The sequence below is a fragment of the Amblyomma americanum genome, chromosome 8 (genome assembly GCF_052857255.1).
Source record: "Amblyomma americanum isolate KBUSLIRL-KWMA chromosome 8, ASM5285725v1, whole genome shotgun sequence".
Classification (NCBI taxonomy): Eukaryota; Metazoa; Arthropoda; class Arachnida; order Ixodida; family Ixodidae; genus Amblyomma; species Amblyomma americanum.
Window position 1 is genome coordinate 69,657,911 of NC_135504.1, and position 22,247 is coordinate 69,680,157.

The 22,247-nt window shown below is 47.6% G+C and overlaps 1 protein-coding gene across 1 annotated transcript in view; it reads right to left on the reverse strand.

The window, feature by feature from the left end:
* Positions 1–578: 578 nt before the first annotated feature.
* Positions 579–22,247, reverse strand: part of osp (myosin phosphatase Rho interacting protein outspread) — a 114,405-nt gene continuing 92,736 nt past the window's right edge. The window contains exons 15-25 of the mRNA XM_077635097.1: positions 20,086–20,301; positions 18,070–18,147; positions 17,762–17,887; positions 15,818–15,965; positions 14,882–15,005; positions 14,242–14,374; positions 11,734–11,841; positions 10,612–10,698; positions 9,199–9,322; positions 5,926–6,036; positions 579–2,048 (exon numbers count right to left, since the gene is read on the reverse strand). Of these exons, the coding sequence (XP_077491223.1) occupies positions 1,990–2,048; positions 5,926–6,036; positions 9,199–9,322; positions 10,612–10,698; positions 11,734–11,841; positions 14,242–14,374; positions 14,882–15,005; positions 15,818–15,965; positions 17,762–17,887; positions 18,070–18,147; positions 20,086–20,301 (1,314 nt within the window). The 3' untranslated portion in view covers positions 579–1,989. The remainder of the gene's footprint in view (positions 2,049–5,925; positions 6,037–9,198; positions 9,323–10,611; positions 10,699–11,733; positions 11,842–14,241; positions 14,375–14,881; positions 15,006–15,817; positions 15,966–17,761; positions 17,888–18,069; positions 18,148–20,085; positions 20,302–22,247) is intronic.

Genomic DNA, 22,247 nt, shown 5'->3' on the forward strand with positions numbered 1-22,247 from the left:
AAGAAAAGTTTGAATTTGAACCTACAATACCAACTAGCCCAACAACTAATTCTACTAAAGTAACAAGAAAAGTTTGAATTTAAGTCTACAATACCAACTAGCCCAACAACTAATTCTAACGAAGTAACAAGAAAAGTGAATTTAAATCTACAACACCAACTAGCCCAATTAAATCTACTAAAGTAACAAGAAAAGTTTGAATTTAAATTGACAACACCAACTAGCCCAACAACTAAATCTACTAAAAAGTTTTTGAATTTAAACACCAACTAGCCCAACACCTAATTCTACTAAAGTAACAGGAAAAGTTTGAATTTAAATCTGCAATACCAATTAGCCCAATGAATAATTCTACCAAAGTAACAAGAAAAGTTTTAACTGACTTTTTTTTATCACAGAGGAATTGTGTGTGGCTGTGTTGAATGTGGGCGGAGCTTCACTGCAGACATAGTAAGCTGTATCCGCCTCTAGCACTAAACGCACTACTGCTTACCTTGTCAAATATGGTGGAGGTGTGACCTGAACATGCACTTGGTGGACATGTCTAAAGGCATAAAATACTACACAGGCAGATTGCAGACGCATTCATTTTTTATTGGGTTCCACAAGAACAAGGGAAAAAACAGACTTGTTTAGTATTGCACATCTACAAAAAAAAAAGAAAAACGCGCAAAACCTGAGGCAGCCGCCGAGGCTCTCTTTTTATATTTTTTCACTTTTTCTGAAATGGACCTGAGTAGAGACGGCGCGTCGTTCGGGTGCTCCCCGCAGCGACGCGCCTCGCACGGCTGCCTGGACGGAGAGCGCCATCTAGCAGTGGTGGTGGCAAACTACTGTGCACGCGAAAAAAAAAAAAGAAAAACATGTTAAGGCTTACTACAGCTACTAACTATATGGACGGCAAAACAACACATCCAAACTCTGAGGGTGCTCCCGCGTTGCGCCGACGGAGAGGGCAGCAGCGGCAAAGGAGCAAACCCCTCGTCTTGGCTAAAAAAGCTGACCTTCGCAGAAACTCTCTCGTCCTTCAACGACAGTCCAGTGCATCCGTGTCTGTCTTCCTTGTTGATTGATGAAGATGTTGCTTTCTCGACGATGTATGTACACAAACCACGTTCTTTCATTCCCCGTCACTGGCTCTGTTAACAAGGAACATCTGTAAAAATATATAATATATAAAACTCTCTCTTTCTCTGTCTATAACTTTTTGTTTGTTTCTACCTATGCTTCGTTTGTGTGTGTGTGTGTGTGTGTGTGTAGACATAGAATATATCTTGCCTGCTACTGAGCTTGCCTGAATGCCGAGGTTAAAAAGGACATTTCAAGGATATAAAGGGCAGTTTGCCTTCGTGGCAGTGTTTCCAATAATGTGCTATTTGCGTCTCTTCAGCCGCTCTGCTCAGATCTTTAAAAAATATTCCTCTCGACAAGGAGCAGTGTGCTGCCTGGTTTGTACAAAAAGGCACTTAGTTAAAAATGCAGCGCTTCCTCCGCTGCCTAGTTAGTCTCTAAATTAGCTGCTAGAAAGGTTCTCAAATACTCAGTAGGGTTTCGAAAGGGAACCTCTACTACAGCGAGCAACACTGGCTACAGCCAAACATAGCATGGTCAAAGCGAGTTACAGGCATTTTTGTGCCAGCCAGTGATGCATGTCCGAAAAGCCCGCGACAAAATCGCAGAAAAACTTTGTAAACATTCTATGTGACGAAGCAGCTCAATTCGTGCTGAGGTCGTCCTTCTCTCTTAAACAACACATTGGGCTGGTGCACAGCTCTTGATTCGCGACAACATTGAAAAAAAAAAAATTAAATGAATACAGAAGGAGCAAGCAATACATCTGGGTTGGGCATTAACTCTAAACGGCAGTCTACAAGTGGTCATCATCAGTCGGCTCGTTTGTCGTTCGGTCGGTTGGTCACAGTTTTCCTCTCTGGCCAGCAGAGACAAAAAAGGGGCTGACGACTGCTGCCTGCACATCTCGCCGCGGCTTCAGTTGCTGTGGGTGCTGGTCGCAGACTCGGGACGGCTGTACAGCTTGTGAGACTCGGCTGCAAATGAGCAGCAAACGGCATAGTGCATTACAACAGCGCGCCAACACTGACAGTCAGTGAAATCTTTACCCCACGTATCTCACAATCTAACCAAATTCAACGTCTCATTAGGCACTCATTACACCAATGTGAATTAGATTTGATTGCATTAAAAAAAAGTTTGTATTTTGTGGCAACTAGAAGCAGATTGTTATTCACGCCCTAAATAGCTTGAACGGAGATTGCCGGATGTTACACAGCATTTAAAAATACGCAGATTGACAATGTAAACAGTGAGTAAAATTTTGTGAACTACAGGCATGTGGGCTGCTTATAGCAGAGAAAACTGCAATCTAAAATTAAACTACCTGTGATACCGGTGCACTGTTTATGCGAATTTTGCAAAAAAAAAAAAAACAGTCAGTCACTCATGCGAAGGTGACAGTCCAGGAAGGGAACATTAAAGGGACACTGAGGAGAACCCTATCAAATTTTTTTGTTAGCAAAATCTGATAGTTCGGCATTTCATGGCTTTGATGCCGCTTGTCCGGCAGTGAAAGATACATTTATTTCAAAGTATTTCAAAGAAATTTGGATTCGAAGTTGAAAAAGTTTTTCCCGCCGCTCCGATTCAAACTCAAGAACTCTTATGACCACACGGAGAACTCTTATGATGTCACAGGACAGAGTGACGTGAAACGTGACGTAAACGGAGACTCCGTGATTTCTGGCAGTTAGCGGTGCGGTCTAGCAGCTGCCGAAATGAAAGCTACCGCCGCCGCACGTTGAAGGCATCTATTGGGGGTTGCTACCGTCGCTCTGTTTACGTTTGTACCGGCGTCTTGCTAGCGTTGCGATGGATCCCGTTCCCGAACCCGACGACGTAGTTCTCGCAAAAACTCCGGCCTCCATTTAAGCGACCTCAGCCCCACAGAGCGTGCGATGCTTTTGAGGAAGCACGGTTAGGTTAGGCGCCGGAGGGTCGTTTCCCCCTTCCTCAGTGAGCAGCCGTTGCAAACTAAATATCATAACCCCAGTGCGGGGAGTCGCGAGGCGACAGGACAAGATCGGTGCATTGCACCCATCGGAGGCTGGCCGGGGCTTTGGGACCAACGGATTGGGATTCATTGAACGGCGCGGTTGCACGGGGCAGCAGGCGGCGTTGAGGACTCCCACGGTTGCAAGGGCCAAGTTATTTATTTATTTTATTGCCACAAAAAACGGATAGGTGCTCAAGGGCGGTCACGTTGAAAGTGGGCGCCTTGAAACTAAAGCCGACGCACGACGCTTCAACGGCTTCCGCTAGATCCAATGGGTCCACTGGATCGGGCTCTCTCGCCCGCTTGCATGTACCTTCATATGTGTACCGTGAATGGATCAAATTAGCCGAGAGCTCGAAAAGAACAGCTCCGCCCAACTGCCGAAGTTATTGAATTACGTCACAACGTGCACCTCGCCGTGGAGCTGAATCAGTCTGGCCGGGCCGGCGGTGGCTGGCGCGCTCGGTGCAAAATAGAGACATGCCCCAAGTCTGCCCGCCAGTGCGGTCAGAGTGTGCCGAAGTCGCCGAATGCGTCGACGGTCAAGCGCAGTTGGAGTATAGAGGGTCTCGCTTTGGCCGACGTGACGTCGCCGTGCAGCGCGTGGCGCGCGTGTTACGCCGAAGCATAAATGCGTCTTAACAGAGCCTGCGCTTAACCGCTAACCAACGTATTCGGTGGCGGCATCTTTAGGAGCCACTGACCCCCGCCCACTCACTGAATAAAAAAAAAAATCACTGTGCCGGAGTTCGGAATTGAACCAGGGCCTTTGGCGCTTGAGGCGGAGACGCTACCACTCAGCCACGACGGCTCAAGTAGCAATTATCAATAAAGGCGCATCTAGTGAATGCACTCTTCCGATGCAGAAATCTCCGCGCTTTCGCTACGTATATCTTGGCCTAACAGAGCTAGGCCATCAGCAATTTTTCTTAACTGCCTTGTACCTTGTCTCCCGTCCCTAATAAGCGATTTCCATTAAGTAGTTTGAAGTTGACTGGCACAGCCGGGAATGTTTCGCCGGGCAAGCGTGCGAATACACATGTGCTGCCTTGTACGATCACCGACCATCGTGCCATCATAGTTTTTCATTGACCGTGGCGATCATCTGACAAGCCTTAACAGGCTCCTTCAAAAGTTAACTAGCACTTGAAGCGGCACTTGGAGTTCCTCTGCTGTTTGGCGCTTGTAAATCGAGGCACGTCAAAAACAAAACCACGGGGCACGCAAAGCTCATATGCGCAAAGCGCCTTAACAAATCGAAACCTGCCTGGCCGCCTGTGGCGCCGCCAAGCATTGGTTTTCTTTGCTTCCAACATTCAGGTTGCCTTTTGTCTGCCTTCTTTGTGTGATAAAAGTGCACTGTCGGTTTTAAAACAAAACTTACTTCAATATTGAACTGCGCAATCTTCCCTTGTCAGCCTCAGAGATTCGCGCCCCATGTAGGAACGAAAATTCCTCCAAGGTGGCGTCTCTTGTCCTACGACGTCACCACACTTGTACTTGCGAGTTTGGCCTGTGGCGGCGATACCTGCAGTTTGATTCTTGCTATTTTCTACCTTACAAGAGCTTTTTCAGTAAGAGCGGCGTTTTTGTGATCAGGAGCTGGTATTCTATTGATACAAGCCAACCTCAATTTCTCCTCAGTGTCCCTTTAAAGGGCAGGCAATGCTGGTGCACGGCGATGCATCAACTGTGACAACTTGAATAATCTGCTTGCTCCACGGAAGCTTAAGTTGGTAGCCTTCTTTACACTTCCGACTGTACTCTTCAGCATTCTTTAAGCACAGTCAAGAAGGAAAGTGCTAGGCACAAATAAATGCAGCTAGTCCAAAGAAATTTAAAGAATTTGACGGCTTACTTAACTCTCATTTCATAAAGGATATTTTAAAAAATTGAGCAATAAACTTGACAGTTGCCACGTCTGTGCAATACGACATTCTGCAACATAGTTTGGAATTTTATTTCACTTTATTGACACTACTAGATACCAAGATGTCATGCTGTCCATGCCATGCATGCATGGACGACACAAGCACTAGTTCGCGCTACTCGGCAGATGGCAGCGCCACAAATCCACGATGTTTAGAGTTATTGTATAGGTTCTCAGAGTAGGGTAAAGGTCTTCCATTTCGCTCTTAAGAGAGAAAGCTGCAGCTCTTGAGTGCAGAATGCAGACTTAGTGCAGCAGTCAGAGCGAGTGCAAGATCAAATCAATCTTTTTTGGCTGCCTAACTTGCTTTATTCTAACCAAAATACTGTTGCAGTGAATGACGCAGATTGCTAGTAGTGCATCGGCTGCTCCAAGACCGATGTCAATGAGCTACGAACAAAATACTCCCCATGTGGGTGGGTGGCGCCATCTGTTGTAAATGCCACAAGCATTTTCTCTTTAACAATTAGCAAACACTTGCCTGTAAAAGTGCGCGTTTTTGATGAGAAACATTGTTTTCTACAAACACATGCACTAGAACAAAATGAAATGCCACATAGGACGAGAAGAGTAGGTACACCAACAGACTGTCAGCAATAGTCTGCGCTAAACAACGCAGAGGAGCTTTCTCCGCAATGCACGGGTGCTTTTTCAACCACGTGATTGTATTGTATTTGGCCAACAGAGGTGCAAGCAGTGCAAGCAATGCTGAACTCTGGGAACCTATACAGTAACTCTAACGACGCTGCGAACGGGGCAAGCACTAGTTCAGCGCTGCTCCCTTTTCTCTTTGCTTTCCTTTGTGTTATGCCGATGCCACAGAACCAGGAAATGCGCCCTTAACTGCTGTCGCAGTAAAATAGCAACATGGTGTCCAAAGTGCAACAAAGAGATGTTACGGGATAGTTGTGGCGTACGCGCTTACCTTTGGAAGCTGGTGCCTGGACCTGCTTCCGGATCACCAAGGAGGAACGACGTTCTGGCACGGGCCTACACAGCTGCGATGACACAGGCTGCATTGTTGTCACTCCTTCATCTGCAATGGGAAAGAGCGAGGGAAAAGGCAAACTAAAACCACCTTCAATTAGAACATAAGTTTACAGAGTCCATTCACTGTGGGAGTACAGCCATTTGATCCAAACACATACCTATACTATACAGTTAAAACTCGATTTAATGAAGTTGAGGGGAGCCGTGAATTATTTCGTTAAATCGAGAACTTCGTTAAATTGAATGAGGCATTTCTTGGGCACATAATTCAGTACATTCGATTACAGTAAAACCTCGTTAAAACGTACCCGCTTAAACAGTACTTTCGTTTTAAAAGTAGTAAAGTCAAGTCCCCGACTGAGCACCCATTGAACATAATGCATTTTGCATCCGCATAAACCGTACCAGCTTATCGCGGTCGTATCGGTTAGCACGTACCATTTTCACTTTTCGTCGCACTCGCGCGTGACGAATTCACGCCGGTAGCACCGACCCAAAGGACGGTTCGGCTAGCGGCGCAACAATCTTCCCTAAATACCGCCGACGGGACGGCAAGCCACACAGCTAATGACAAATTGGCGCCAAAGTTGGTAATCATACAACTAGCACAATCTTTGGGGGTCCGTATGGTCATCGTCATGACCCCCCGCGCTACTTTCGAGTGGGTAGCGCCAACACCACGACCGGCGCCGCTAGCGCGTATGAAAAGAAACAACAAAAATTCTTACTCGACAAGAAAGGCCCGAGGGGACTACAAACTTATTTTCCGCCAAAGAAGTCGGTGATCTTTGCCTGCGTGCGCTTTGTGAGCAACGGCCGCACCGATTTCTCGTAGGTCTGAAGTGCGTCCAGCGCGTCTTCCGTCCCCTCGTGTGCGCCGGCAAAATGTCGCAGCAGATCGAGAGCATCCATCACCTGACCTGGTGTCGGCACGGGAGCTTCGGCACCTGCAGGGTCGTCGGCAGCGTCTTCAGCCGTCACTCCCTCCACGCTTCCTACAAGCCGCAACATATCGGCATCAGTCAAAACTTCCGTTGTGACTGCGTTTGCGTCGGCGTTCACGTAGTCTGAGAAACTTATGCCTGTGGGCACTTCATCCACTGAGCGAAGGTGTTCCCAGGCATCTTCATCCTCGTGCACGGCGCTCGCGCAGTCCGGACCAGCTTCGGCAGTTTCAGGGCCTAGTGTACCGAAACCGGCAGTCCTGAAGCAGTTGACAATTATCGACGGCCTCAATGCTCTCCAAGCCGCCGCCACCATCTCAACCGCCATAAAAATATCTATTTTCGTCTCGCGCTTCAGCTCCAGGTTGAGGAGAACTCTGTCGACGACTCGACGCTTAATAGCGCACTTCACGCTATTAATTATCCCTTGATCCAAGGGCTGAACCACGGACGTTGCATTTGGGGGGAAGTAGCGGAGCTCCACGCTGGTCAGCTCGACCTCTGCAACGTAGTGGGCCGTGCAGTTATCCAGCAACAGGCACACTTTCCTTTTCTGGTGACACATGTCGCTGTCAAATTCCTTCAGCCATGTAGCGAAAATGGCACGCGACATCCACGCCTTTGAATTGGCAACGTACTTCACAGGAAGCTTTTTGGTGCCTTTAAAACAGCGTGGCCTCGCACTCTTTCCGATGACAAGCGGGTCTCGTTTGTCGGTGCCGTCCATGTTGACGCACAGCAAAAGAGTCAGCCTTTGTTTGCTGTGTTTGCCGCCGTGGCACGCCTGCCCCTTCAGGGCGAGTGTTTTTTTAGGCAGCATTTGGTAGAATAGACCGCTTTCGTCGGCGTTGTAGACGTCGCTGGGGGCATATTTTCCCAGAATGTCGGGCACGTTTTCAGACTGCCAGTCGCCGACTACAGCCATGCTTACGCTGCTCGCTTCACCGCTAAGCACTTTCCCGACGATGCCGTGTCGTTCTTTGAAGCGCGACAGCCAGCCGGGACTTGCCTTGAACTCGCTGTCGCCCAGCAAGCACGCGAAAGAGCGAGCTTTTTGTTGGAGCAGGTCTCCACTCACGGGAATACTATTCTTCGCCCGCAAATCCATAAACCAGGCGAAGAGGGCCTCTTCCATTTTGCTTTGAGGAGTGGTCTTCAGCGTTTTTTTGCGCGAGAGATTCCCCGACGAAGTGGCGCGGAGGATGTTATCTTTCCCTTTCAATATTGTGGAGAGAGTACTCGCTGGAATGCCATGTGATGCAGCCACGTCACATTTCTTCTGTCCACTTGTCACAGCACGAATTATGTCCGCTTTCTCGTCCAGGGTAAGCCTTTTTCGTTTCTTGCAGGGCTCCATCTGCTAGTCAGGAGGGTTAGCGGCGCGCTTGCTCGCACACACCACGTCCGCGTTCACGATAGCAAGGCTAGACTGATGGAGGCCTAACAAGCTCAGCTTGACAAAGACGTGCGTTCAAAGGCACGGGGAAATCCGCACAAGAGTGAACACAGAGCACAACACACAAAAACACACACAAAAAAAACACACGAACTGCAACAGCGCCATCTATGAAATGTGGCACGAAACTTTTTTACTGCTGGCGCCATCTCGTGAGCTCGACTCAAAATTAAAACTCGTTTTGCACCGCGCAGTTTGAAAAAAGCGACGGGATGAAGATGCTCCGCGCTGTTACCGCTGACTCGCAATCAATAAATTTTGGGGTGCTGTCTACAAAATAGACCAAAAATTAACACTTTTTCACCTTTATTTCTCGAAAAAAGGTTCGTTAAATCGGGACAGATCACGGAACCGGTTTTGTTATTTCGGGTTAGTCAAAGCATTGAACCCTATGGGCGTCTGAGGGGGAATTAGGATACCTTCGTTAAATCGAGATTTTCGTTAAATCGGGTTTTGTTAAATCGAGTTTTGACTGTATAGTGTAATTCTGTGTCTTGTGCATGGGTCACTAATTGTAGAAGCAAGCACCTACAGTTTTGCAAAGAAGGCCGGTCATGCTACCATGTCCATGACATTGAAGAACTCACGCATTCCGAGTGGTGCCAATGAAATGGCACCTGAGCTGTGTTCAGGTTGCGTGACAGTGGCAATATTACGCCTGAGTAGCGTGCCAAGAACAGACCTGAGGTGTGTTCAGGTTACTGGAATTCTGCGACTCTAACACACGCCCAATTTCTAACTTAGTATGACGATGTCACATCACCACAAGCCTTCTCCAGTCACAAATGAGATGCTTCACCGTACGCACCGGAAGGGGCAACCAGACCCTCGAGGCGGGCTTGCAAACGCTGCGATTCAGCCTGGTGCACGGTGCGCTCTGCGCGGAGGCTGTTGCTCAGCTGCTGGCACTGGCTGTTCAGCTGGTTTATTTTCTGCAAGACACCAGGGCACAGGCAAATGAGGTCATCGTCACACCACTGCACTCTTTATTATCCCCTCTTCCCCCCGCACACTTTGCTTTGGCAGCAACTTCTGCACACCTTTCTTCAACCTCAAACTCATCTTCAACTGGTGCATGGCACAGCTCAAAGACAAGTGTCACAACTCATGACAACTCTTGAAGTCACACATGAAGAGGGAGACATGATAATCTCTCACTGGGATCTTGTGGTACTGGCGCCAGTCTGAATATTTGCAGCAAATCAGAACCCTGTACTGCCCCTAACGAAAGTGGTAACTCAGCCTCATCATCTAGTTCATGCTTAACATTTTTGCTTGAATGCAACGTGAGTTGTTTTACCGAAAACAGAAGTGAAAAGGCATTCCTCGCATTGTAATCGAATGTTATGCAGCGACAACGACACACTCTGTGCTATTTGCTCGCAAACTGGTTGATGGTCGACAAATGGAAGCTCTCCAGTGGAAAATTTTTAACTAAGGTGACAGAACCTTTTGGCGACATCGAAACAGCGTGCTGCCGCGCAATTTTATGACATCCTAGCGTGTGAGAAGAAGACTGGCTGAAATGCTGGCGAGAACAGTCACAGATCTTAGGGAGGCATGAGTTGCCTCATGGGTGGATGAAGCGGAGAAGTTTCATTTTTACAAAACCTCTAGTGTGCTTGGTCAACGTGGTGACGGTGTGAGGAGACTCTGTGCTTATCTTCGTGCCGGTCCTACAACCTTTTCTGGAGCTCTCTTAAAAAGAAAGGGCACCTGAAATCTTGCAGCTATAATGGTGGCAGCAACTGCTATACTGTGTAAAGACTTGAAGGTGACCTTTCTACGAAAGCGAGCCACAGGAAAGGCATCCTGTGAGGTAACACTTTTTTTTTCGTAAACTTCTACCCATCATTCCTTTCGCGGCCACACAGTCAACCCGCACGTTGCAACAGTGGCTGCGTTACATTCGGGTAAATATGGTAACTTCAAGCGCAGCAGTCAGTACTTGGTGTACACTACTTTCGTGTTTGTGTCTTGCGCCGAAGACCCCAGCCAAATGAAACCAGGAGGAAGTCGTTACATGACACACTCCCAGTTGTAGAGACTAGAAATAAAGCTATCAGTTGAACTTCATAGCACATAACTAGGGGGGGGGGGGGGGGGGGGGGGGGGGGAGGGGGGGGGGGGGGCATATAAGTTCAAAGAAACTCCCAGTTTGATTAAGTCTCGAGCATGCACTTGGCAAACAAAGCAAACGTCTTATAATGTAACTACTGACCGTCTTGGCCAGCTGCAGAGAGTGCAGCACTTGGGCATTCTCCTCGCGCTGCTGTACGAGTTGGCTTTCACGCAGCTGGAGCAATTTCTGTGAAAAAACAACAATAAATACAGAGGCGCCAATGCACAGAGAAGAATAGACAAAAACTGTATCAGAGCGTCATGTGGCCATCATATATTTTCAAATTCATCAATGAGCTGCAGCGGGGCTCAGTGGTTATGGCGCTCGGCTGCTACCCGAAAGATGCGGATTCGATCCCGGCCGCAGCAGTCGAATTTTAATGGAGGCGATATTCTAGAGGCCCGTGTACTGTGCGATGTCAGTGCGCGTTAAAGAGCCCTGGGTGGTCGAAATTATACGGAGCCCTGCACTACGGTGTCCCTCATAGCCTGAGTTGCTTTGGGGCATTAAACCCCCATCAAAAAAAGTCTACACTTAGTCAATTCCAGTGGCGGGAATGGTCGACGGCATTTTGGAGTAGGCTTTGAAGCAGGAAAAAGAAAGTTAGTTTTTTGTCGTGCAATGACACATGCTCAAGTTCATGCGCACACACTGTGGTCACAGAATGCCAATCCACAGAGAATGCCACCCTATCTTTTGAAGTGGCTCAATTTAGTTGGAACTCCACTTAATGCCGGTTCCCATTAAGAGAACAGTTGCACTTGTAACTCTAAAAGGCCAAATTCAAATCGAACACCAAAAATTCTACAAGCTGTGATCAACAAAAGGATTGTGGGGTTTTAACATCCCAAAGTGGCTTAAGCTATAAGGGACTCCGTAGTGGAGCGCTCCGGATTAATTTGGACCACGTGCAGTTCTTTACTGTGTGCACACATCACACAACACACGGGCGTTTTTTTGTATTTCGCCCTCATTGAAATACAGCACCTATGGCCAGGATTGAATCCACGACCTTGGGATCAGGAGCCGAACCGAAAGCCACTGCACCACCATGGTGGGTTTGTGATCAACAAAAGAGACAGACACCTTAACATAAAAAAAAAGCCCACTCATCATTTGCTTGTCAACAGTATATTCCAAGACTACTCACTGTGAAGAATTAAATTGAGTTTTTTTTTTTTTCTACTTTCAGCAGCCCCTTCCTTAGAACAGTTAACATACCTCGAGGGCCTCGGGCGAACTGTCGGTCGAGACTGCCTGCTCGCGCTGGAGGATCTGCAGGCCCAGATGTGATGCCAATTGCTTGTTCCTGGCCAGTAGGTCCAGCACCTGTGACAGAGCAACAAATCGAGCATTTCGAAAATGATAGCCTACTAAACACATTCACATTTTCAGCCGACCCATGAGCTTGCTTCAGCCTGCACTACAGCTCACAACAGTTTATTTGGTTGAGTATAGTAAGTCTGAAGATGAACAGCACATTGGAGCTACCATATTTACTTGTGTAAGCTGCGCCCGCACATCATATGCGCAGCCCCAGATTTTTACCCGGATTTTTTGAAAAAATCTAACTCGCATATTTTGCGTTCCCTGCTGCACAAGAACATTGGCATGCACGCAGGTGTGCGCAGGGCAGGCTCGGGAAGGTCGACGTGGCCACGTCGCCGCGTGCAGCTGCGAAAGGTGAGTGAGCAGTCTAAAAAAAAGTCTGTAATCCGTTCATAAATTGCTTCCGGTAAGAAAAGGACAACTGCATGCCGGCAGTCACTTTCCCACATGAACGGCTGTAATAGCAAACTTCCAGTAACCTACGGAGCATGCGTCGCGGGAGAATTCGAAACTACCAAACCGCAGGCTATTCTGTTTGCTGCTATTCAGCCGGGCCGCAAGTGAAGGCGCCGTTTTATCACCATCTCCATTTGTCTCCAACTGCTAGCTCTGAGACTGTATCGTTCCACGTTTATTGCTTCGAGCTGTGCACGCGCTGTCATGCCATCACACGGAGAGCTACATAACGTGATAACATGGGTCTGGATATGGAGGGTAGGGGTTATGCGTTGACTTATATTTGGAGTCAACTTTTTTTTTGGCCAGCAAGGGGCGTCAGTTGCAGGCTCGAGTTATACGCAGCAATACTATACTGTTTACATTGTGCGTTATGTTGAGTTATTCATTTTTCTGACGTGTTTGCGAAATCTCCGTGTAATTTCCGCACCGCCTTTTTGAAGCCTTAATTTAAATAAAAAAGTGCACAAATTATGCAAGTAAATACTGTACCTAAGGCATGTGTTCTCTATCATTTTAGCATCGAAACCCCTACGGGTGATGTGCATGCAAAAATAAAGCATGAAAATGCACAGCCCCCTCAAAAGATGGCCAAATTTAATTAACAATCACAGATTCTTGGGTGAAACAGTCTCTACGCTACAAGCAATTACAGTATGCGTAGACCCAGAATAAAGTGGGCCAAAGGATATCTGGGGCTTGAGGCATGCATGGATTCAGCCGCTCAGATGACCTGAGAAGCACTCCAAAGAGCCCAAGGGTCCTGCAGAACCCAATTTGAGAACCACTGAACCTTTGGCAGTCATCGGGGTACTGCGAAAGATGTTACTGTTCAGGCATAATCACCTGTTACCATTCCAGTACTGTTATACCAAAGATAAGACACACAACTTTAACGCACCCCAAGCAGCCACCACAGCCATCGCAGTGGCAGCAGTGGTTGATGTGTGGAATTGATGTTGTGTAGTGTTGGATCGCACATAAGTGGCTAAAGCGATCACGTTCCAAACATGGAATTAAAATAGTTTGTGCATTGCAGTAAGCGAACTAAAAGCTTGCAAAGTTACAGCCTGTTTGTATTTCTGTGCTTTAGGAACCTAAAGACACGACAAATCCACAACTGCATTTCCTTCTAAGAGCAAGATGGGATGAAACAGAAAGCGTTTATTGTAAAATGCAGTAAAACACTTTTTTTCTTGTAGTTTCTCAACGTCTGAGCAAGTAGACAAAACATTGCTTATTGTGACCATGTCTCTGCAAGGTTCACACATAGGTTTGTTTTGTTTTTATGCTGAGAAGTTCTGCTGTGAACGTGTGTGTGCGTGCATGCATGTGTGTGTATGCCTGCGTGCGTGTATGTGTGTGTGCACGTGTCAGATTCAAAAATGGCTCAAAATCACTGCAATAATGCGCTTCACGTATACACGACTTCCATTTGCCGAAGATCAGCTTTACGAAGTAGAGTCTGCGTGACTTCGCTGTCCAACTTAGCTTGCTATTTCATTCTCAGTTTGTGTGCTACTGTAGCCTCACGCAATCTATGTGGGGTGCGCTTACTTTCTCAACTTCGCCTCTGTGAGCGCAGCACACACGGCTGCTCTTTCATCGCTGCTTATATGAACGTGACTTGGGACCCAGCATCATCTGGCTGTTCATCCTTGTGTTGTGGCCATTACTGCATAATCTCGTGTATGGCCACACTCGTGTATGGGCTGCACCCCGTTTCGGACTACATAACTGAGAAAAAAAGTGTGGTTATCTGTTTGTTTGTTTTTTAATATGTGTATGGGCCAAACCCTCAAAATTCAAAGCCGAATTTTTTTTTAACAACTGCGGCCCTTATACGTGTCTGTGTGGTATACTATGAATTATGTCTCCTGTTAGGTGTTGTGCTCCCTTTCTCGGGTATGCGTGGGGTTGCGGCAGAGGGGAGGAAGACGCCACCTGGTAGTTGGCCTCCTGCAGCTGCTGTCCAGCCCTCTGCAGCCGTTCCTCGAGCGATGCCTTCTCGAGGCACTTGAGCGAATACTTCTCCGACAGGGACAGGATCTCCTGCTTGATGTGCTCCCGCTCCTCCCTGCACCGGACGCCACACAACAACGGCGACAGACGTCACATCGACCACAGCACATGCCGAATGCACTCCAAGCACTCGCAGGCTACACTGAGGGATATTTGGTCAAGCTGCAGGGTTGCGGTCCTGAGAAGGACGACGCTGCAGCTGCTTCTGGCTACCAGCGGGACTAGCCTTGCGTTATATACTGGCAGAAACTTCGCAGTTAGGGGCCTGAAGACACTATGCAAGCGCTTTCTAGTGTTAGTGGCCCTGCACAGATGCTACAGCTGTTGGAGTGGTTGAGTTGGCGCAAAATATCACGGGAAATAAGGATGACCATTGATGCTGTGAAGGAAAAGCAGAAACAGAAGGTTTCTTCGCAGGCACAGCTGCAAGAACATTTCAACAACTCTCAGGGGGCAGTTGACTTTGCGCAGTCTGAAAATACGTCAAGAAGACGTCTTTGGGCGCTGCCGGATTAGGAGGACGAGTGCTAGGAGTAAGCAGGGAGAGTAGCATAATACGCACTGGTGCTCCCTGCGCAGGCACTCGGTGTCCAGGCCGTGGCGCATCTGCTGCGCATAGTCCTCCTTGAAGTTGGAGATCTCCCGGTGCAGCTCCTCTTGATGAGCTCTCTGCATTGCATTGAGAGCTGCGCACAATACGGGGGAAACCATCGTTAGCAAGGCTAAGCACTCCTCAGAGCTGAGGCTGGAAATACATGCTGGCAAAACATGCTAAGAATAAAAAAATTGCTGGCGGCTTGGCATTGCTAAGCACGCCATACAGGGTGAAAGCAGTTTTTTGCAGGCGGACACCACCACCATATGTACCTAGAAACACAACTGAGGTTTCCACTGACACAGGAAGCCAGTTATGCATGTCTTCAACTTTTTCACTGTCAATGCCATTTCATCTAACGTAAGCTGGCGGCCGCATTTCTGCAGCAATGTTGTTAACGCCAACGCGTATTGTTCTAGTGCAGTGATTCTTCCACAATGTTGTCTGCACCGACGCATGCAGCGCACATCTCTCTGTCACTGCCGGCACATACCTCAAAGCACAAATATTGATGCACAGGGCGTGCTCGGCTGCAGCGATAGCCTGGTGCTTTCATGCAGTGGCCTGCAAAGCTGATCTGTTCGCGCCACCGCGGGTTCAAATCGCAGTCGTGAATGTTTATTTGACTTCATTTTATTAAATACCTTCACTTGGCACAAACCCACAAGCACTGCAAGCATACAAACATCCCAAGATCTTGCTTAGGGTTGATGCATCGGAATAATGATTTTAAAATAATACTGTGAAACGCCTCGGGAAATCGCAAAAGGCTACCCTATGAAAGCTAGAACTCATCCTGTGCTTTCACCTTATCTATGTTATGCCGACATTTACAACAGATGAGAGGCACCAAGTGACTTCCCAAGCAACTTCCACAGTCGCGGAAGGAAAGCAATGACTGACCGGCCAGAGTCGCCTTGGTCTCCTCGGCAAGTGCGCGGTCCCGCTCGGCCCGCAGCCGGTCTATCTCCGCCTGGTGTCGCTCCTGCAGCTGGGCCACCAGCCGGCCGTGCGAGGCCTCCAGAGCTGCCAGGCCTTTCTCACAAAGGCGCTGCGCACACAGGCACACATGGATGCACAAGTTGCACCAGGGTTGCCGTGAACTTGGCTTGGGCTTTCGAGGAAAATTTCATTGGCCACGGCTGCCTTTGTGCCATTAAAATCAGATCATCATTGTCATCATCACCGTGCCCATGAGCATGATGATAATTCAATGCACAGTTAAAAAAAAAAAAGAAAGGCTGAAAGGAGTATAGAAACCTAATTTGGTGGAATTTTTTCTTCTCTGCAATGATGTGGAAGATACTACTATGCATGAATCACCACGTGGTATTTGCCTACGACCGCTAAATAATTTAAAATCGAATTTTTCTGTTTCGGTTTTGGTTTAAACAGCCAAATGATGGCTGTGATGTCAAAGTGTGCTTATAGGTCAAATATAACCGCTGTTTCTACATTCGTTTTCATTCCAGCAGTTGATTGTTTATGGTTTATGGGGGTTTAACATCTCAAAGCGACTAAGGCTATGAGAGACGCCGTAGTGAAAGGCTCAAGAAATTTCGACCACCTGTAGTTCTTCAAAGTGCACTGACATCGCACAGTACACGGGCCGCTAGAATTTTGCCGTCATTGAAATTTGACCACAACGGCCAGGATCGAACCCGCGTCTTTCGGGTCAGAGGCCGACAGCCATAACCATTGAGCCACCGCGGCAACCATTCCATACCAAATGTTGAGCCAGGCTGGCTTTAGCAATGCAATGAATTAAAACGACAAAGTAGCGATTACATCAGAGTTTTTTCATTATACTTTGAGGTCACAGTCACCATTCAGCTGCTGAAACCGAAACTGAAGCAGCACGAGGAAGAAATTCAATTTCAATTATACATTATTTAGCAGGCGTATGAAAATACCATGTGGTAATCCATGTATAATAATGCTTTACGCATAATTACAAAGAAGAAAACGGGCCACCAAAAGTTACTGTATTTGCTCAATTCTAACGCGCACCTTTCTTTCTAGAAAAAAATCCCCTAAAATGAAATGTGCGTTAGAATGGAGCATGAGTACATTACAGTCCAGCGTGACGTGCGTGACGTGGTCAGCTTGACAAACCAAGATTCTTTCTTATCTGCTGTCGCGTCTCTGTTATAGATGCAGTGTGTTTGTTCATGCTCTTATCTTTTGCATTTTTTAGAAACACAGAGCATTTGTTCTTGCTTCTGTGCTCGCTTTTTTTTTTGTGTGTGTGCTTGATTTGTTGCATTGCGTTGCACAACGATATATGCTTGTTCCACTCCTGCCTCGGCTACAAAATGGCGGCTGGCAGTATTGAATAAAAAAAATAAAAAAGTCACTGCACTTTTTTTTCTGACTTTGAAAAAAAGCCGATGGGCTTTAAAATCAAGTAAATATGGTAGGTGTCTATGCCTTTAAATGCAAAGTGCCAGGACAGCACGGGCAATGACAGCCGATTCATTCATTGATTCATTGTTTGCTACACTGCTGGTGGTCTTAAGTACCGGCAAATATAAACCGCAATAAACGGCGCTGCTGAGTCAGGAAAAGGTGTCAGCAAAGTCAGGAAAAGGTCGAATTAGACCTTGGAACTTTGTAGGTAGGTACTATAAAGTATGCTGAAACTGAATGTGCCACTTTTTAAAAACCAATATCTTCGCTTTCTTTTTTACCATTTCAAGATTTGCGTCTCCCGTTAAAGGTCACTATAAACAGAACTGTTAAAGCTCCTTGATTCTTTTTGCTCACAAGACGCAAAAATGAAAGCCTTTAAACACGTCGCATCGGACATCAAACCTCCTGTCTGCAGGGCACTGAGCCATTTCATACCTTGAGCTGTTCCATCTCTGGCCGGCACCGCAGCCGCACTGCCTCTGCATCGACGGCCTCCAGTCCCTGGGAAAGCTTCTGCTGGTACAGTTCCCGCAGGCTACCAATGCGCTCCTCCTGCTCCTCCTGAAAATTGGGCCAACGGTGTCAAGAGGCACACCTCTGCAGTACCCGCCAAAGGTGCAACATGTCTGAAAGCACAGCTGCGCACCCTTGACGAGGGACACATCACGAGCAAGGCAAAGTGAGCGCGCAACTGTTACGTGAGCACCGTCATTAAAACTTAAGACGGGAAACTATGCGCTCACCTGAAGGCGCTGCAACTGGTTCTTCGCTGCCTGCAACTCGGCCTCTAGCTGCTGAACTTCCCTCTGGTGATTGGCCTCCTGCATGAGCACGGGGCATGCATAAATGCACATGCATGCATGCGAAAATGTGTAAACACAGGCACAGCTCTCCAATTTTTTGTAACGTCATGGGAGTGTCAACGTCTCATGCAGGACCACAGTGGCGAAATTGATGAGAGTGTGCCCATATGCTGAGCGCCTGCCAGTTGCAGCATCGTCTGCTTGGCTGTTCTGCTGATGTGACACAATCCCTGCTGCTCATCTGCTTGCAATACAATCGAAAGAGAGCAATCCCACTTGTGAACATTTGTATGCCACGCTAAGTTGTTACCCTAAAGAGTGTTATTGCCAAAACACCAAATTCACACTGAAATGAATGCACAACTGATTTCCATCACACTTTTTGTTGGCAAAGATAGCGAGGCAGGCGAAATCCACTTCGGACCAAAGGCCACAAGTACCAACCAAGCGTGCAGTCTGGGTCATCCGCAAAACAGTTGCAGGCAGTCACACGTGCCGGATGTCATCTTTATGCGAAGATGTCTGCACTTAATTTTGATTCTGTCGAAAATGCTGGCGGCAGCTTTTGATGACGCCAAACAAGACCAGCACATTTGGATGCACAAAAAAAATCGGTTGCTTCCTGGCAATAACGTTGTTGAAAGGAAACCTTGTTCCGTAAACTGTTCGTTGTAAGGGGAAACAATAGCACCACCTGATCGTATGCTGAGAGGGAGTCAGAAATACATCGATGTGGAAGAAATGTTGTTGTAGTGCGGGGTTGGACTGTGCTTCTGTTTCAATTCATTTCTTGCCCCTTTTCCAGCTTAAAAAAACTCCGTTCCCAGTAGAAGTGGCTCCTCTGGCGCAGGCCGAGACAAAATTATGGTGAGGCCTTTTTTATTTTTTATTTTAGGCCTCACCATAACTTTATGTCATTACAGCGCAGAAATCAATCTATATGGACCAACTTGAATTTGACTTCAATGTGCCCCTTTAACAACAGTTTGGCCTGCTGAAACCATTAAAAAAAATGGCTGGCAGTTTGACATTGCTAAGCACAATATATTGTGCGAAAGCATAGTTTTTTGCAGGCAGACACCACTGCCACCACCTACCTCACAGTGCGATTTAGGTGTCCACTGAACCAGGGAGCCAGTTACTACTCAGAAGCTTCACGCTGAAACCCGGGGTGTGCGGCTAGAAGTGCTTTCAGAATAAGTGACACATTGCCCATTTACACGATGTTTACCCACAGGAACGTTTCATTGCTGTCAGTACGGCAACCATTTTTTTTTTAGTGCGAAAGCACTTCTAGCCTACCCCCTGCGATTTCGACAGTGTCTCACACGAGGAAAAATGAAGCCTCAGCCAAACTCAGTAACGGAATGGGTGTGCGTGGCAATGGACCAAGTAAAGCTCAATTTTGGGGATGGCCTTGCAGAGTGAGGATGGCAACACATGGTATGACACATGAGACAATTCCCAAACATGGTTAGGACCACCCGAAATTTACCCTTGGTATGACTTTGGCCGAATTTGACTACCGGTGAATCTGGGCGTGCTTGGGTGGGAAAAAACAAGCTCGAACTAGTCTCAAAATGGAACTGACCCACCCCCAAAATTTGGCTTACCCACCCCCAGAAATTTAAAACAAGTTGACCAGTTGACCCATGTTTGGAACCCACATGGGACACACCTGAAATGGGCTTGGCCCACCCACAAAATGGGCTTGGCCCACCCCTGAAAATTTGAAAATTGGGTTGCCCCACATTAGGAACTGAACTGGGACAGCCCTAGAATGGGTTTGGCCTACCCCCAAAATTTGGGTAGCGCACCGTGCTTTCGCGAATATTCTGTGCTTAGCAATGCTAAACCAGTCTTTTTTTTTTCCCTCACCACCAGCAAACAAGGTAGGAGTGTGAGGATCCACGTTCATCAAACTGTAATTCACTCAGAATCTCGTCACACACCCACCTGGCAGCGCATCCTTCCCTGCACCTCCTCCCGGGCCAAGGCTTCACGCTCGGCCAGCTCGCAGGCATGCTCCTTGGCGAGGCGCCTCAGCTGCTCCTGCTGAGCAGGGCAGCGCTCGCACAGGGTGCCCTCGTGGGCCGCACGCTCCAGCTCAGCCGTGCGCTGCGCCAACGCTTTCGCTTGCTCCCGCAGACCGCGGCAAGTGGCACAGCCAGACTGCAATGTAAGAGCCATCAAAATTCTGCTTGGGGTCTCCTCAGAAGGAGTCCACCCCATCTGCGCTTCCCCAGCAATGCATGACTGCATTCCAATTCCAATAACCATGCAGTACCAATAATCATTCCATAGCATGAACGACTTTCTCGGGGGTAGACTGCCACCACTGGCACTGTAGTGTCTTAATTGGAAACTCCCATGTTTACTTGTCGACTGAGGACAATGTTATTCAGATTGGCAATGGCCATAGAATGAGCGCTGTTGGGAATTCACCACCTCAGCTCACATGATGTAGTCATGGTGGCCGTTTACTTCAGTGATCCAGACAGGCCTTGCCCATGAAGGCACATTATAGAGGTATGATGCAACACAAATAACTAAACTGGTTTTGAGTAAAACAAAGACACAGTAAGTGCCCTCCTTTTCAGTGGACACCTCAACCTCAACATAAGGAAACGGGGAAAAGAGGGAGTGAAAGACGGAAGAAAGCAAGAGGTGCCATAGCACATGGTTTATGGGGATTCAGCATCCCAAAGCGACTCAGGCTATGAGGGGCGCCGTAGTGAAGGGCTCCGGAAATTTCGACCACTTGGGGTTCTTTAACGTTCACTGACATCGCACAGTACACGGGCCTCTAGAATTTTGCCTCCGTTGAAACGCAACCGCCGCGGCCGGGATCGAACTTTGTCTTTCGGGCCAGCAGCCGAGCACCATAGCCACTCAGCCACCGTGGCGGCTGGTGCCATAGCAGAGGGCTCTTCACACTGATTTCAGTTTCAATAGGTGCAGCAAAAGGAATTAAGGTGCAGGCGTGCTAGCAGCAGAGCCCATTTCATATCTTAAGTGCACTGCACAAAGCAAGGAATGGAACTGTGTACAGCAAGTTGTTTGCCAGACAGTTAAACAACCCCATTTTGACACATCATGCACGCACACTTCTATGTTGCCTCCATCAACAAGAATGATGCGCTCATCATTATCACACATCCAATTTAAGAATGTGGAGAAGTGTCCAGACATTTTCTGAGCACAGATGAAGGGTTGTCCCAGGCATGTTGCACTCGACAGAATTACCTGGCTTATGCAAATGCTCTTTATCAAAGTGGTGCACTGCACTGCACATTGCGTCATGTGGAAGTGAAAGCATCTCTGAGAGAAAGCAAGAATGAAATCAGTAAGCTGGCCAGAGTCAGCACTTTCTCAAGGCTCAGCTGCTAAGCCCACTGAAGAATGCTCAGACAGACAGCATCATAAAATCACATAAAATCATAAAGACGGATACAAATTCATATTTGAAGCACCTTGGTTTGTGCAGCATAGTGACCACAATTTCAATGTTATCAGCTATTGACACACTTGGCACAACGCTCATTTTTCAGCAAGGTAAAAATCTCAAACGAACGTAAATGGCGACATAAAGCCGTCAGTCAATATACTTGCGGCGTTTCCCAAATACGACCGCCCCTTTCTTACTAATGGTTCCAAATATCACACTGTCTGCATTTCTTCAGAAACTTCCTTCAAAGCACAACTGCCAAAATAGGGGCACTGTTCCCATGCGCAACTTCCCACCAAAGCGAACTGATGGAAGTCGCACAAACAATGCCATTAGAATGCGCTCACAGTATAATCTCAGCTGTCACGGCTGATATGAATTTTGGTCGATACGAATTCATAAAATTCCACGCTAAAGCACATTGCTTACGTGGTGAATTTCGGCAGTTCCAACACTCCCCCGTGCTTCCATGGATGATACAAACCTGGAGCTGTGACCGCACGCCAACTACTAAAGTGCTGCCCTCGCATCGCTGCATGCTGCGATCACAAGTTACGCAGCATGCACTCTGAGCACTGAGCAGTGGCGCAAGGCCGTAGCAAAATCCCATTAGCCGCAAATAAATCTGAGCGAATGCATTTCTCATGTTGTACTACACGGGTTCTGCTCG